This window comes from Entelurus aequoreus, linkage group LG07 (assembly GCF_033978785.1).
Source record: "Entelurus aequoreus isolate RoL-2023_Sb linkage group LG07, RoL_Eaeq_v1.1, whole genome shotgun sequence".
Taxonomy (NCBI): Eukaryota; Metazoa; Chordata; class Actinopteri; order Syngnathiformes; family Syngnathidae; genus Entelurus; species Entelurus aequoreus.
The window spans coordinates 43114530-43132184 of NC_084737.1; the positions used below are offsets into that span (position 1 = coordinate 43114530).

At 38.2% G+C, this 17655-nt stretch overlaps 2 protein-coding genes across 2 annotated transcripts in view; one reads left to right on the forward strand and one right to left on the reverse strand.

Annotated features, from left to right (window-relative positions):
- The first annotated feature begins 3060 nt into the window (after positions 1-3060).
- On the forward strand, positions 3061-13366 carry birc7 (baculoviral IAP repeat containing 7). The gene is made up of 7 exons (XM_062053723.1): positions 3061-3691; positions 4081-4180; positions 4258-4345; positions 4445-4490; positions 9921-10130; positions 12278-12343; positions 12441-13366. The coding sequence occupies exons 1-7, from the start codon at positions 3163-3165 to the stop codon at positions 12647-12649; spliced, it is 1248 nt and encodes a 415-aa protein (XP_061909707.1). The 5' UTR covers positions 3061-3162; the 3' UTR covers positions 12650-13366.
- Positions 12149-17655, reverse strand: part of nkain4 (sodium/potassium transporting ATPase interacting 4) — a 135132-nt gene continuing 129625 nt past the window's right edge. The window contains exon 7 of the mRNA XM_062053725.1: positions 12149-17610. Within this exon, the coding sequence (XP_061909709.1) occupies positions 17601-17610 (10 nt within the window). The 3' untranslated portion in view covers positions 12149-17600. The remainder of the gene's footprint in view (positions 17611-17655) is intronic.

The following is a 17655-nucleotide window of genomic DNA, read 5'->3' on the forward strand; positions in this document are numbered from 1 at the left end:
CCTGCAAAACATAATTTCTTATTGTCACCAGCAGTGGGCAGCAATGACATTTTCACAATCAATTTTAATGCAATGTAGGAAGGGTCAAATACTTTTTAAATGCAGGTAACAGATAATCATCCATCCATTTTGTATAAGGCCTGTCATTAGGGTCACGGATAAGCTGAAGCCTATTCCATTTTTATATAACTATTGTAAAAGTATATAAACAAACACAAATTCACACTCACATTGATACCCATGGACATTTTACAGTCTCTAATTCAACTAAGATGCATTTTTTACTTGAATGGTCCTTTTAAATGTAGTTGCTCGTCCAGGGCTTCCTAATCCTGGATGAGTTTCTGGGATGTCCTTGAGGATCAGACAAAAATGCACTTTTTAGTTCACAGCTCTTATTCCAAACAAAATATTTTCATTGAAAGCAAACATAAACTACATAAGTACTTTAACTTACCATCATAAGGTTCTGTGACGTAGCTCGTATCTCAAAATCTGTGTATCTCAAATCAATGTCTCCCATTAAAATGAATAGAAATCAGTTTTATAGGTGCCTGCCCCCCAACTTCTTATCACCACAAGTTTAACACCTGACATGCCTTTTAAAAAGAAAAAACACTTTTAGATAAGAAATATTATATAAAAACAATGCAATAGAACAGGAGTCCCCAAACTTTTTGACTCGGGGGCCGCATTGGGTTAAAAAATGTGTATATATATATATATATATATATATATATATATATATATATATATATATATATATATATATATATATATATATATGGTGTATATGTATATATATATATATATATATATATATGTATATATATATATATATATATATATATATATATATGTATATGTATATATATATATATATATATATATATATATGTATATATATATATATATATATATATATATATATATATATATATATATATATATATATATATATATATATATATATATATATATATAAAATAATGGATTACATTTATATAGCGCTTTTCTAGACACTCAAAGCGCTTCACAGAGAAGTGAGAACCCTGGTGGTGGTAAGCTACTTTCATAGCCACAGCTGCCCTGGGGTAGACTGACGAAAGCGTGGCTGCCAGTTTGCGCCTACAGCCCCTCCGACCACCACCTATCATTCATCATTCATTCACCAGTGTATATATATATATATATATATATATATATATATATATATATATATATATATATATATATATATATATATATATATATATATATATATATATATATACATATTCAGAGTGCAATGATGTCATGTTATCGATGGGAAAATGCATTTTTAGACAATATGATTTGCCTGAGTGGCTAGGAGACACAGAGAGAAACAAGCGGTAGGAAATGGATTAGAAAGGACAGATTTAAAAAAATAATAATACTTTTTTTTTTTTATTCAGCCCACAGACCGTAGTTTGGGGACCCCTGCAATATAATGTATTACTAACAACTACAGTAGTTTTATGAAGTTATATAATAATCATGTACAGTATTTACCTTGGAGAGTGGACTCCAGCTGCTCTTCAGTCATCAGCAGCTTTTCTATATTTTCATGTCTAAATGTCTGCCGTTTAAATATTAATTCAGCATTCTTGACTGGTGTTGGACTCATTCTGACATGCTTTGTTATGTTTTTGAGGATTTATTTCTTTAATTTAATAAATATCATCGACTTTTTCTTCTCAGCACTCTCCTTCACCCTTATTTTTTTCATTCCCACGGTGGGAAAACAAAATTGTGTCGCTCTTTAGCTAAAAGCTAATGCTAGCAAGTAAGACCGGATGTTTTGTTTTGCTTGTAACTAAAATGTTTGCTTGCAATTCACAGCATAACAATTAGCCAAGAGACAACTCTTATCTTAAATCACTGTTGAGTCTGGGCACTCTTAAGTTGAGGTAACTGTAAATTAAAAACAAAAAAATGACTTATACGGAAAACAAGAACCTACTCATTCAGATAAAGGCAATAAGAGACAATATGTAGTAATAATAGATGATGTATTTAATGATTATTATGACTTTTTGCATAAAATTAGGTGCATTTTTTTTGTATTGTTCACTAATAAATTGTGTACGCCATATAAGACAATGCAATTTTAATACATAAAGTGCATCACACACATTGGAGGTAAAGCTGTGTTATATTATTTTTGGGGGGAAAGGGTCCATAGCTTTCGGTTTCAGATTCAGATTAATTGATTTTTGTCATTAATACATCAAAGATGTACTGCAGAAAAAAATTACACTGCATTTTTCAACCCACAAAAAAATGGAATATATGAAAACACCCTAAAAAAATACAAAATGTAAAAATTTAGTTTAAATGTTGTTTTAAAACCTGGAAATGCTTTGAGTAAGATCATGTAAGAGTGAAACAGTTAGGCTAATTTGCACAATTATTGAAATGTACTTCTTAAGTATCAAATACTGTAAATTAACATAATATAACCAGTAACAAAAAAGTAAAAGAGTGATAACAACAGTAGGGCAAGATCACTCAGCTTCTCAGACACATTTAATTGCACTATGTATGTGTTACGTTTCTGTATGGCGTTGTTGGTCGTGACCCCAGGATGCAATAGTGCAGGTAAAATGCATTTATTAACAAAAATGAAGAAATAGAGCAACAAGGAAGCCCACAGGAAGCTATGCACACTTAGGAACAAAGCAAAAATGACAACCAGAACAAAGCATCCTGATTTCTAATCATCGAGAGGGAGCCAGCACAGAAGTAGTGGCAAAAAGGAGGCAAACAGGAAATGGAAATAAATAAAAGCCCTGCACAGGAGATAAAACAAAATACCAGAAAATGATAATAATTGTCACAAGAGCTCATGATAGTATTTTGTTTTATTTCTGTGGCTTCATCTGGCACAAGATTCATGTTAGTCTATTTCCACTGAAATGTTTTACATAGTTTGTCTTTGTCTAATAAGAGGAGGAGCAACATGGCATGTTGAGTCAGTTGTTCAGAGATTAACCAATCAGAAAACATTCCAGCATGGGTGTTTTGTTTCTAGAATGTAGTTTCCCATTGGGCTCCACGCAGGCCCCCACAGCACATCGTATTAGAAGTAGTGCACTTCACTGGCTTTTAGTGTGTGCTCCACTATGGACCGTAGAAGGGATGCCCGGCACTGCAGGAATACCTTCATGCTCCGGAATGACAGATGACAGAAGCACTATGTTGTACATCCTGGAAGAACCTCAGATGCGCGGAGAAGGCGAGAGGCTTCAAACGTTCCAGACCTGGCCAACAGATGCTCCTGTCACATCTGGAGACCTCGCCAAGGCGGGATTCTTCTTTTTAGGCCAAGGAGACAAAGTCCAGTGTTTCTGCTGCGGTGGGGTTTTAAGATGTTGGGTACACGGAGACAGTCCCACGGCCGAGCACAAGAGACATTTCCCCACCTGCAGCTTCATACTGGGACGAGCTGTGGGGAACATTCCGCTGCGAGCTGGCTCCTCTGACTCTGTGGACGGGCAACTTTTGAGCCAACTCCAGAGGATGACTATGGACGACCAGGGGACGGCAGGACAGGCGGTCTACCCCGAGATGGAAGCAGAGGATTCCCGGCTCACAACCTTCCACAACTGGCCCACAGAGGCTTCAGTCCAGCCGGATCTTCTTGCCAGGGCTGGATTTTTCTACACAGGTGCTTTTTCTCCAAACATGCAACATTATTATGAGTGGAATATTTAGCTGTAACCCGGTCAGTGCTCGAGTGACCTCTCATTGTCACAGTTCATAATTGACCTGCTGAGTCATGGTGTTGTCAAGAGAACACCCTGGACTAGGCCACGGGTGCTATTGCTAATGCTAAATCTACTTACAGTATAAAGCAGCACTCAGACGTTGCAATACTGATTGTTACAAAGCAATACTAGTTTAGCACCATAGTCACTGACATGATAAAGAAAATTCCTTAAAAAAAAAGTGTGTAATCCTGATGACAAAAACATACAACAATAGACAAATACTGCACTTAGTCTGTTTAATCTGACCAAAAAGTAGGTTTAACTCTTGTCTTGTTTGTGCCATCAGGTCACGGCGACAACGTCAAGTGCTTCTACTGCGATGGAGGACTGAGGAACTGGGAGCTGGGAGACGACCCTTGGCAGGAGCACGCCAAGTGGTTCCCACGGTAACCAAAAAACATGTGTGCGTTATGCACCAAATTTACAGAACGAAGAATATCTTTGTGTTGTTGTTTTCTTGTAGTTGTGAGTTTTTAATTCAGTCAAGAGGGCAGGAATATATCAGAAACATCCAGGATGCTCATTTCCATCTGGGTGAGACTGTGCCTGTGGTGAGGACCGTATATCCGTTTTTTTTTTTATCAATATCATCAATAACCACTTGCCACTAGGACTCCAGTATTAACTAAACATTTGATGTCATCCTTTAGGGTGGCTCACAAATGTCCACAGGCAGAGAAATTGGCTCCAGAAATGGTAAGTCATTTCTGGAAAAAAAAACAACAAGTGGCGGTATTTGCACAAAAACAACAACAAAAGACATGTTTGTCAAATTAAAAAGGGGAAACTGGGTCCGCACAGCATGATGTAGTCAACAGAGAGAAAATACACACTGCAGCTAGTTGGTTAAATGCTTTGTACTGCATAACAGCCTGGCACTACATTGGTTAGATCTTCATATTCCTTTAGAGAAACAACTGTTGTTGTAAAAATGCTTTACTAACTGCAAGATATTGTGTTTGCAGTCATTAGAATACCTATTGGATACAAACAATGTGTTTCAGGTCATTCAGTCGTGGTCAAAAGTTTACATACACTTGTAAAGAACAAAATGTCATGGCTGTCTTGAGTTTCCAATAATTTATACAACTCTTATGTTTTTGTGATAGAGTGATAAGAGCACATACTTGTTGGTCACAAAAAACATTAATGAACTTTGGTTCTTTTATGAATTTATTATGGGTCTACTGAAAATGTGAGCAAATCTGCTGGGTCAAAAGTATACATACAGCAATGTTAATATTTGGTTACATGTCCCTTGGCAAGTTTCACTGCAATAAGGCGCTTTTGGTAGCCATCCACAAGCTTCTGGCAAGCTTCTGGTTGAATTTTTGACCACTCCTCTTGACAAAATTGGTGCATTTCAGCTAATTGTTTTGGTTTTCTGACATGGACTTGTTTCTTTGGCATTTTCCACACGTTTAAGTCAGGACTTTGGGAAGGCCATTCTAAAACATTAATTGTAGCCTGATTTAGCCATTCCTTTACCACTTTTGACGTGTGTTTGGGGTCATTGTCCTGTTGGAACACCCAACTGTGCCCAAGACCCAACCTCCGGGCTGATGATTTTAGGTTGTCCTGGAGAATTTGGAGGTAATCCTCCTTTTTCATTGTCATTTTTACTCTCTGTAAAGCATCAGTTCCATTGGCAGCAAAACAAGCCCAGAGCATAATACTACCAGCACCATGCTTGACGGTAGGAGTGGTGTTCCTGGGATTAAAGGCCTCACCTTTTCTCCTCCAAACATATTGCTGGGTATTGCGGCCAAACAGCTAAATGTTTGTTTCATCTGACATAACATGGACAAAGATAAAACCTTCTGGAGGAAAGTTCTGTGGTTAGATGAAACAAAAATTGAGCTGTTTGGCCACAATACCCAGCAATATGTTTGGAGGAGAAAATATGAGGCCTTTAATCCCAGGAACACCATGTCTACCGTCAAGCACGGTGGTGGTAGTATTATGCTCTGGGCCTGTTTTGCTGCCAATGGAACTGGTGCTTTACGGAGAGTAAATGGGACAATGAAAAAGGAGGATTACCTCCAAATTCTTCAGGACAACCTAAAATCATCAGCCCGGAGGTTGGGTCTTGGGTGCAGTTAGGTGTTCCAACAGGACAATGAACCCAAACACAAGTCAAAAGTGGTAAAGGAATGGCTAAATCAGGCTACAATTAAGGTTTTAGAATGGCCTCCCAAAAGTCCTGACTTAAACGTGTGGACAAAGGTGAAGAAACAAGTCCATGTCAAAAAACCAACAAATTTAGCTGAACTGCACCAATTTTGCCAAGAGGAGTGGTCAAAAATTCAACCAGAAGCTTGCCAGAAGCTTGTGGATGGCTACCAAAAGCACCTTATTGCAGTGAAACTTGCCAAGAGACATGTAACCAATATTAACATTGCTGTATGTATACTTTTGACCTAGCAGATTTGCTCACATTTTCAGTAGACCCATAATAAATTCATAAAAGAACCAAACTTCATGAATGGTTTTTGTGACCAACAAGTATGTGCTCCAATCACTTTATCACAAAAAAACAAGAGTTGTAGAAAGTATTGGAAACTCAAGACAGCCAAGACATTATGGTCTTTACAAGTGTATGTAAACGTTTGACCACGACTGTATATAGTATAGGTCCCTGCTATTTACGTTCCAAGTTCTTTATAAATATTAGAGATACTGTACTGTATTTTATTTATTTACAAAGCAGATGTTAACTCAAACATTATGGTCATTGTTTCATGCCATTGTGTATTAATTTGTAATTAAATACAGGCATACTACAAAAATACTGACAGTTTAAGCAAATATTATTTGACCCTTTGGTGAGTTACTCAAAATCAGGTGGCGAGCTGCTCTTAACCTTATATATAATATTTGTCTCACAATTATTATGCATGTTTCATATTCAGTTTTACACATTGAGAAACAAAGCAAAAAACAAGGCATGCAGTATTGTACTTAGAACACATCACGTCTTGTCAAAGCAGGGGCCCTAAGCAGATATTAGTAAATCTTTTATACTATTTGACTCGAACATGAATTCAGTTTGATGCATGTTTTGCACTCTATTAATTTGTGAGAAATAAATTGTTCAATAATTAATTTTTTTGCGCACAATTACAAATGTAACATTATTCAAACCTAACTTGTAGCGAAACTTCCTAAAAGTTCCCCACCAAGGATCAAACCCAGCGGGGGACATTGACGGTTATGAGAGATATTTGCTGTTATAGTCGTGCCTCGCCACATCACGCTTCAAATATTGCGGCTACATCACATCGTGGATGATTTTGGGATAAAAGAAAGCATATGCTAAAATAACTTTGGTCCTAAATTAAGCATTTCCAAGCTTAAAAAAGGCTAAATGGAATAAAAATATACATTTTACAGTATATTGGCCACTGGAGGAGACCGACCAATCAGAGCATGCTGTTTAACAACTGTTTAACTACTGTAATTCCAGTCACAATTTGGGACACTACAAGATGCAAAACAATTTGCTGTATTTAATACTGATTATGACACAATACACACACATGTTTGCCAGGTGTGCACAACCAGTTTGACCAGTCCCATCCAAGTTCACTGTATTTACAGTTGTGCCTTGCCAAGTCGCGTTTCAAATGTTTTAGAGTTTTTTAAAGACATATTTTAAAATGTTGTTGTGTACATAGTATTCACAGCCTTTGCTCAATACTTTGTTGATGAACCTTTGGCGGCAATTACAGCTTCAAGTCTTTTTGAATACAATGTCACAAGCTCGGCACACCTATCTTTGGGCAGCTTTCTCCATTCTTATTTTCAGCACCTCCTAAGCTCCACCGTGTTGGATGGAAAGCGTTGGTGCACAACCATTTTCAGATATCTGTTTTCATCCAGAATGTCCCTGTACAGTGCTGCATTCATCTTTCCCTCTATCCTGACTAGTCTCCCAATATCTACCGCCGAAAAGCATCCCCACAGCATGATGCTGCCACCACTATGCTTCATTGTAGGGATGATATTGGCCTGAAGCTGAGCGGTGCCTGGTTCCCTACAAACATGATGCCTGGCATTAACGCCAAAGAGTTCAATCTTTGTCTCTTCAGACCAGAGAATTTTGTTTCTCATGGTCTGAGAGTCTTTCAGGTGCATTTTGACAAACTGTTACAAAGGAATGGCTTCCGTCTGGCCACTATACCATACAGGCCTGATTGGTGGATTGCTGCAGAGATAGTTATCCTTAATTGGATGGTTTTCCTCTCTCCACAGAGGAATGCTGTAACTCTGACAGAGTAACCATCGGGTTCTTGATCTCCTCCCTGACTTGGGCCCTTCTCCCCCCGATTGCTCAGTTTAGACGGCCGGCAAGCTCTAGGTAGAGTCTTGGTGGTTTCAAACGTCTTCCTTTTACAAATGATGGAGGCCACTGTGCCCATTAGACCTTCAAGGCAGCAGATATGTTTCTGTACTCTTCCCCAGACTGTCTTGGAGGTCTACGGACAATTCCACTGACTTCATTCTTGGTTTGTGCTCTGCCATGCACTGTCGGGTGTGGGACCTTATATATAGAACGGTGTGTGCCTGTCCAAATCATGTCCAACTAACTGAATTTACCACAGTTGGACTCAAATTAAACTGTAGGAACATCTCAAGGATGATCAGTCGAAACAGGATGCACCTGAGCTCACTTTTGAGCTTCATGGGAAAAGGCTGTGAATACTTATGTACATGTGGTTTGTTAATGTTTTTGTTTTAATACATTTGCAAAAAATTCTAAAAAAAAACAACTTTTGGGGTAGTGTGTGTAGAGTTTTGAGGATAACATTTAATGTATTGCATGCTGTAACATAACAAAATGTGGATAAAGTGAAGTGCTGAGAATATTTTAAAGATGCATTACATAGAGACTACTTTCATTACTACCACAATTCTGTAAAATTGTTAAAAAATGTAAAACATTTTTTGAAAACACTGGTTAAACAGTTTTGTAAACAAGCATAAAATACAGTCAGTTAGTCAAAATGCATAAAGGAAACAATGTTTCCACATTGATGGTACTAATTTAAACAACTGAACAATGACCAAAGCAATAGATCCTAAACAGTGTGCTGCTGCAGTATTTATGGATCTATCAGAAGCATTTGATACAATCAATCACAATATCCTAATCGACAATTTAGAACAATACGGCATTAGGGATGTGATTCTGAACTTGGTGAAAAGCTACTTAACCAATAGGAAGCAATGCCTAAAACTCAGAGATCATACATCAGACTGCTCAGCTATATCTTATGGTGTACCCCAGGGGTCAGTTCTGGGACCAAAACTGTTCAATCTATATGTAAATAACATCAGTAAAATCACAAAAGATCTAATGTTGATATTATTTGCAGATGACACAACTGTATTCTGCTCAGAGGAAAATCTACAGGAAGTCATGAAAACTATTACCCTAGAAATAAATAAACTAAAACGACAGTTTTATAAAAATGGATTATCCTCGAATTTAAGCAAAACCAAAATAATGTTATTCGGAAAAAGTCAAATAAATACTCACACAAAAATAGGAATAGATGGTGTTGACATTGACATAGTACAGGAGTTTTTAATTTTAGGAGCTATAATAAAATCAAATGAGCTGGAAACCACACAGACATATTTCAGTATTGAATAAGGCAAAATAAATCTTGAAATATAAATCACTCTGTACTCTGTAATGTTCTTTTGTGTTACCATACCTGAAATATTATATGTACAGATATGGGGAAACAATTATAAAAGTACACTTCATTCACAATAGACAGAAAAAATTAAATAGGATGCCTTCTATTGGATATAGGGAACTTACAAACTCCTTTAAAAAATCTAATCTAAAATACTAAAATGTATATATTTTGTATACTTTAGACCGCAATAATCATGTATAAAACAAACAACAACAGGTTACCAAAAAATGTAAAACAGTTATTCTCAATAAGAGATATGAAATACAATCTCAGGATTAAGTTTAAGGAAAAAACCTTTGTACACACACATGACATTGGAAGCATTTAGTGTATCTCTGTGTAGAATTAATACGTGTATACCATTTAAACTGAGAATGTTTAGTTTTAAAAATGTGTGTATTCTTTCGTCTCCCAGATGTGGTTGGCAGTTTGTCAGCGTCGTCAGCTATGCTCTCCCCCGTGGTGCAGACGGTGCTCCAGATGGGTTTTGAAGCCAGCCTGGTAGAGAGTCTAGTCCAGACCAAGTACCTTTTGACAGGCCAACACTACTCTCACGTCTCTGACCTGGTCAGCGATGTGCTGCAGGCGGAGGAGGAGGACAGGCAGAGAAGACCACAAAGTAGAGGTAACATCAGCATTCTACTAACATGAGGATTTGGGACAATTGTGTGAGATAGGAGTGCAAGTATAAGCAAACACAGGCGATGGCAAATCTGATATCGTCTGGATTTGTGAAAACAGCAGCACATTAAATGTGTTAGCAGGGCTGTTGATCAGTGCAGGTGTAATCCACATTAAGTGAGATGGAAAATAATCCACATTTAAGTGAGATGGAAAATAATCCAATTTCCTCATATCATGATATAACTAGAATTCAATGAATTAAAGTAGATTAAACACTGTTTTTTCTACATCAGTGATTCTCACACTGTGTACCACCAGTGGTACACAGCTTCATCTAGTGGTACGCCAAATAATCACTTGATAGACTACATGGTTTTATTGTCCTATGTTCAAACACAGTGTTACTGTTCAAACTGTGTGAAATGGGACTCAGTGGCCTAGTGGCTAGAGTGTCCGCCCTGAGAGGTTGTGAGTTCAAACCCAGGCCGAGTCATACCAAAGACTATAAAAATGGGACCCATTACCTCCCTGCTTGGCACTCAGCATCAAGGGTTGGAATTGGGGGTTAAATAACCAAAAATGATTACCGGGCGCGGCTCACCTCACCTCCCAGGGAGTGAACAAGGGGATAGATCAAATGCAGAGGACAAATTTCACCACACCTAGTGTGTGTGTGACGATCATTGGTACTTTAACTTTATTTTTTTAAATTAACTAAATGTTACAGTGGCCAAAAATATTAAATATAATTATACAATAGAACCTTTGCCTTGTTTCTAATTCATACTTAGGCCTACTATGCTACTGTGGTTTAATGTTGTTCATTATGGTGGTACTTAAAGGGCCATGTTTTTTCTGAGGTGGTACTGAAGTGGTTTGAGAACCACGGATCTACAGTGAATCTGCTCTACCTTGTGGTGCATTACATACAAAGCAATCAATCCACCTTCAACCCTTTGACAAAATTGTTATACAGTTGTCCCTTTTTTATCGCTGTTAATTGGTTTTGTACATGACTGCGATAAATGCATTTCCACAAAGTTGGAATCATTAATTATAAATCGAATATTTTCATAGCAAGAGAAAAAAAACCCAGAGTAGAACAATCAATTAAAAAACAAAACAGTTTACTACTTTCTAAATACCTTTTTCAACATCATGAGAGCCCTCCAGACATTAAATAACACCCTTTAGTCACATTCACACTATTTCGATCCAGTATGGTAATGCTGCCTAAGGCTAAGCCACGATACTTAAGAGTCTGATTTGATTGGTTCGGTCTCATCTAATGGACATTACCAGCAGGTACCAGACATTAAAACAACGTTGAGAACTTGTTGAATTAGGTCCTGACGTTGAGCAACGCAAACATAACATTGGAACAACATTCTTTTTGATAATGTTTAATCAATGTTGGGTTCTGACGTTGATTTGACCATTGAATTGTGATAATTTCCCAAACAATATTATACGTTACAAATACAACCTTGAAACAACATGTTTTTTGATGACGTTTATTCAATGTCAGGTTGTGAGGTTGGCTTGACCATTGAAATTCATTTTGTTGTTTAGAAGTAATCCATGTCTTGTGCCTGCTGGGTTACTACTGTAGTAGTGATAGTTTTAGTTTATTTAGCCATTTTTATGCCTGACAATGCTAAATTTAGACAAAAAAATGTTGTAGAATATGCTTTCAGAAACCTGCAAAGTGGCAAAAGACGAATTATCTGAATTAGACAATGTCCACTAATATTGAGATCTCAAGTCAAAATGGTGTGAGCCCTGATGCTCCTTGGGCTCTATCCAGTGGTACTCAAGAACAGCAGAGAATGTTTTAATAAAATAAAAGTACATTAGTCATATATATGATTTGTGTTAATACCAATTCATATTTGCTGAAATTGAATTAAATTTCCCTTTGTTAAAATGTCATGTTTATTTCCCTCCACTCCCAAAGTCAAACAGTGACGGTGAAAGGAGGTCACAACTTGGTAGCCAACTTGCAAAGAAAACGATATTTTAAAAGGATACTTGATGTAATGGTTTTTGTGTAAACAACACAATATGATCTTGCCCCTAATTCTACTAAGAGCTACATTTAGTATGTTTGATGTCATAAAATCTTGCCATATGTGTGATGTTTATCAGAGCACGATGACGGACAAGGCCCTGGTGCTGGAATTGTGAGGACCCTAACCCCCCTGAGAGACAAAGGTCAGAGGTTGAAGCTGCTGATGTTCAACCTGTCAGTGTTGAGACCTGAAATCTAAACAAACTTACTGTGAAAACTGTGCTAACGTCTCGCATACAGCTCCGACTGGGAGGGAGCCCAGCCCAGAGGAGCTCCTGAGGCAGCTGCAGGAGGAGAGGACGTGCAAAGTGTGCATGGACAAGCTGGTGTCCATCGTCTTCATCCCCTGTGGTCACCTGGTGGTGTGTGGCGACTGTGCTGCCAGCCTGCGCCACTGTCCCATCTGCAGGGCTGTCATCAGAGGCAGCGTCCGTGCCTTCATGTCCTGAGAGTGCGGCACGAGAGACTTTGACTTTTCCTCTTGAGGTTTTCCTTTGCAGGTTGCTTATTGAATATTATCAACACTAAACATTTCAACGGTTTGCACGGTGATTGTTAATGCAGATTTTTTATTTTTACACCGATTTCTACTAAAAGACAGGAGAGCACTGAAAGAGAACTATGGTTTATTAAGCACAGCTCCGGAGAAGGAATACAGTCAGATCACATTAGGTATAAGGAACACTGGGCACAAAATGGAGGTGAAAATAGAAAACACTTTTTATACAAAGAGAGAGAAATATCTACATACATGTGCCATGGTTTTCAGTGGCCACCAGCACACAGGACAGTTTTAAACTACAGCAATTTGTCACAATTTGGGACGCTACATTATAACAAGATGTAAAACCATGTACTGTATTTGGTAACACTTTAGTATGGGGAACACATATTCACCACTAATTAGTTGCTTATTAACATGCAAATTAATAACATATTGGCTCTTAATTAGTCATTATTAAGTACTTATTAATGCCTTATTCCGCATGGCTTTATTATATAACCAGTAAGCCATTAACTAAGAGCCTTCCCTCAATAACCTCAGAATTATTGCTTATTAGTAACCCTAACCGTAACCCTAAACTCTATATGATCCCCTAGAGTCCAAATAACTCTAAATTAAGTCTGTGTTACTTTAATAAGCAACTAATTAATGATGAATAGGTTCCCCATACTACAAACCCCGTTTCCATATGAGTTGAGAAATTGTGTTGGATGTAAATATAAACGGAATACAATGATTTGCAAATCCTTTTCAACCCATATTCAATAGAATGCAAAGACAAGATATTTGATGTTCAAACTCATTAACTTTATTTTTTCTTTGCAAATAATAATTAACTTAGAATTTCATGGCTGCAACACGTGCCAAAGTAGTTGGGAAAGGGCATGTTCACCACTGTTTTACATGGCCTTTCCTTTTAACAACACTCAGTAAACGTTTGGGAACTGAGGAGACACATTTTTTAAGCTTCTCAGGTGGAATTCTTTCCCATTCTTGCTTGATGTACAGCTTAAGTTGTTCAACAGTCCGGGGGTCTCCGTTGTGGTATTTTAGGCTTCATAATGCGGCACACATTTTCAATGGGAGACAGGTCTGGACTACAGGCAGGCCAGTCTAGTACCTGCACTCTTTTACTATGAAGCCACGTTGGCATTGTCTTGCTGAAATAAGCAGGGGCGTCCATGGTAACGTTGCTTGGATGGCAACATATGTAGCTCCAAAACCTGTATGTACCTTTCAGCATTAATGGCGCCTTCACAGATGTGTAAGTTACCCATGTCTTGGGCACTAATACACCCCCATACCATCACAGATGCTGGCTTTTCAACTTTGCGCCTATAACAATCCGGATGGTTCTTTTCCTCTTTGGTCCGGAGGACACGACATCCACAGTTTCCAAAAACAATTTGAAATGTGGACTCGTCAGACCACAGAACACTTTTCCACTTTGTATCAGTCCATCTTAGATGAGCTCAGGCCCAGCGAAGCCGACGGCGTTTCTGGGTGTTGTTGATCAACGGTTTTCACCTTGCATAGGAGAGTTTTAACTTGCACTTACAGATGTAGCGACCAACTGTAGTTACTGACAGTGGGTTTCTGAAGTGTTCCTGAGCCCATGTGGTGATATCCTTTACACACTGATGTCACTTGTTGATGCAGTACAGCCTGAGGGATCGAAGGTCACGGGCTTAGCTGCTTACGTTCAGTGATTTCTCCAGATTCTCTGAACCCTTTGATGATTCCCGGGCGCGGCACCGCTGCTGCCCACTGCTCCCCTCACCTCCCAGGGGGTGAACAAGGGGATGGGTCAAATGCAGAGGACACATTTCACCACACCTAGTGTTTGTGTGACAATCACTGGTACTTTAACTTAACTTTAACTTTTAATATTACGGACCGTAGATGGTGAAATCCCTAAATTCCTTGCAATAGCTGGTTGAGAAAGGTTTTTCTTAAACTGTTCAACAATTTGCTCACGCATTTGTTGACAAAGTGGTGACCCTCGCCCCATCCTTGTTTGTGAATGACTGAGCATTTCATGGAATCTACTTTTATACCCAATCATGGCACCCACCTGTTCCCAATTTGCCTGTTCACCTGTGGGATGTTCCAAATAAGTGTTTGATGAGCATTCCTCAACTGTATCAGTATTTATTGCCACCTTTCCCAACTTCTTTGTCACGTGTTGCTGGCATCAAATTCTAAAGTTAATGATTATTTGCTAAAAAAAAAAGTTTATCAGTTTGAACATCAAATATGTTGTCTTTGTAGCGTATTCAACTGAATATGGGTTGAAAATGATTTGCAAATCATTGTATTCCGTTTATATTTACATCTAACACAATTTCCCAACTCATATGGAAACAGGGTTTGTAAAGTGTTACCCTGTATTTAATACTGAGTATGACACAACACACACACCAGTTTGCCAAGTGTGCACAATAGGTGTGACCGGTCCCTTCCAATGGAGTTCACTGTACAGTCGTCCCTCGCCACATCACGCTTCAAACATTTTAGTAAACATATTCTACTACTTTAAAATTGCCTAAATTAGGCATTTTCAAGCATACACAATGGCAAAAAAAAACCCAACTAAAATATCCATATTACACTTGTTTTGGCCACTAGAGCACTGGTCCCCAACCTTTTTTGCACCACGGACCGGTTTAATGTAGGCATTATTTTCACGGACCGGCTTTCCACGCGTGGCAGATAAATACAGCAGAAATAAGTGCATGAAAAATACAACTCACTATAACGCTGAATTAGTGGAAGCCCTGGGCTTGTTTCCTTTCAATGAGATGCAGATGGAAATCAGCCTTTGGCGATAATCTGTCACATTTATATTTTATATGTTCATTAATGTGAATTGTATCACAAAGTTATAACAAATATAACAAATGGCAACACATGGTTTTATTGTACATGTATAAATAACTATTGGTGTGTCTAGTGGCACAGGCGAAAGTTACTTTGGAGAAAATGCAGTCGTTTTCGTTTATAAATGATTTAATGTTTATCTGCGGCCCCGTAGCAAATGTGTCACGCACCGGTGGTTGGGGACCCCTGCAGTAGAGGAAACCAATCTGAAACAGTGCGCTGTTTAGTATCGTGGCCACTGATTGGTTTGGCATAACTACGGTATATTTGATGATAAGTGTAAAGATGATTAAAGAGTGTTTTTCCATGTCAAGAAACCTCTCAAAATGTTGAAAAACATATTTAGACGGTCATATCCAAGTTTTTTTATGCTCTTGCTATGCAAATATTCAATTTATAATGAATGATTCTTATTTGTTTGTAAGGTCCGCGATCAATAAACCTCGATAAACGAGGGACAACTGTATTTGAAAAGATCCATTGTGAAACGGCATTTTTCAGAACACCTGCCAGTAACAATGTTACTGGAATGTGATAACTAGCCATATACTTAATAGACCACTGCAAAATAAAAACTAAAATAGTTTTTTTTTCCACACCTTGTTTGATCCTTATCCCAAATTAAGCACTTTAAATTCAGTTTAAAAATGTTTTTAAAAATAAAATAAAAATGATGAAAAATAAATGTAACATAATAAACGGCAAAGTGCTGAATAAAAAGACACCTCTTCTCTTACTGCATCGGATTTTGAGTCGACACAAAAAGATAATACTTGACATCTTCTGCTCTTGCACTTGCACTCAGTAAACACCAGAGGGTGGTAAGGCAACAGTGGATTTCTCACCCCTTAAAAATGACTTTTTCCCACATGACCAACAAAAAGTGCATTTTTTCAGGGAGGCATGACATCTATTGAGTGTCCATGTTTGAAGTCAGTGACATAAATATGACATTTGACTGCTCAGTTGAAATATTACACTGACAAGTGGGTGTGCCTAATGGACTAATAATTGACTACTTTTTAGGGCCCGTGTCAGTCATGGGCCCGAAGAATCAAAAGCACTTTTCTCCCTCTTATTGCACCCCAGGCTATACAAATCCATATTATGGACGAGTGTTGTAGTCTGATAGGTTCTACACATACAATTATGTATGATATGTACACGCTTCAAACACCAGCTACTATTGCTATTGACAATAAAAAGGCGGCAGTAGACAGCACTTGGGGATGGCTAATCTTACATCATGTTATGCAACATTTCTTGTTTCTTGACTGTTAATAATATGCCAAGGATGTATGACAATCCCACGCACCGCTTCCAACACAAACACCTGACATTTCAGTGATGACGACTTGGCTGTTTGTGAAAAATTATCACAGACGCAAGACTCCAGAAAAAAAAAACTTTGAAAACTTGCATGCCATAACTTTTTTCCTCCATGCCCTCATTGCGTTATTTACATTGTCTCTTTCTGATGGATGTCCTTGTAGATTGGGTTCCTTTTTCCTGCCCCTGCCTGCGTGCATGTACGCACAAAGACCCCTGCCTAAAGTAAACAGGCAGTGCGCACAATGGTTGGTTCATTCCACAAGCTTCATTGTAACTCAGCCCCGAGGCCAAAATCTGAGCCAAACCAGCGATGACATGCAGAATGACGACGGCGCTAAGACACAGACTTAGAATGTTGAGTTGCTGGCAATTAAAAACTAAAAGGTATTTATAAACTGCTCTATGTAGTTGTGTTGGTAGGAAAGGCAACAAATATAAATAAAAAAAATACTTGAAAACATACATGAGGATGATGAAGAGGAAGACAATTAAGCTGAGGCGTATTTTCCATGCAGCCCCCCAGTGAGTGGCATGTTTGAAGTACTGAAAAGAGTATAAAGTGGGAGAGGGAAGAATGTCTGGCATGTCCCAGTGCCATGGAACTAACAGTTGGTTAAAACAGCCATTTTTTCCTCCATGAGATCCGTCAGCGTGTGTCACTTCCCTCCTGGATGTTCTCCTATTTACGTAGACCTGGAGAGAAAATGTGAGGAAAAAGTTTTTGGGTTATGTGACAAA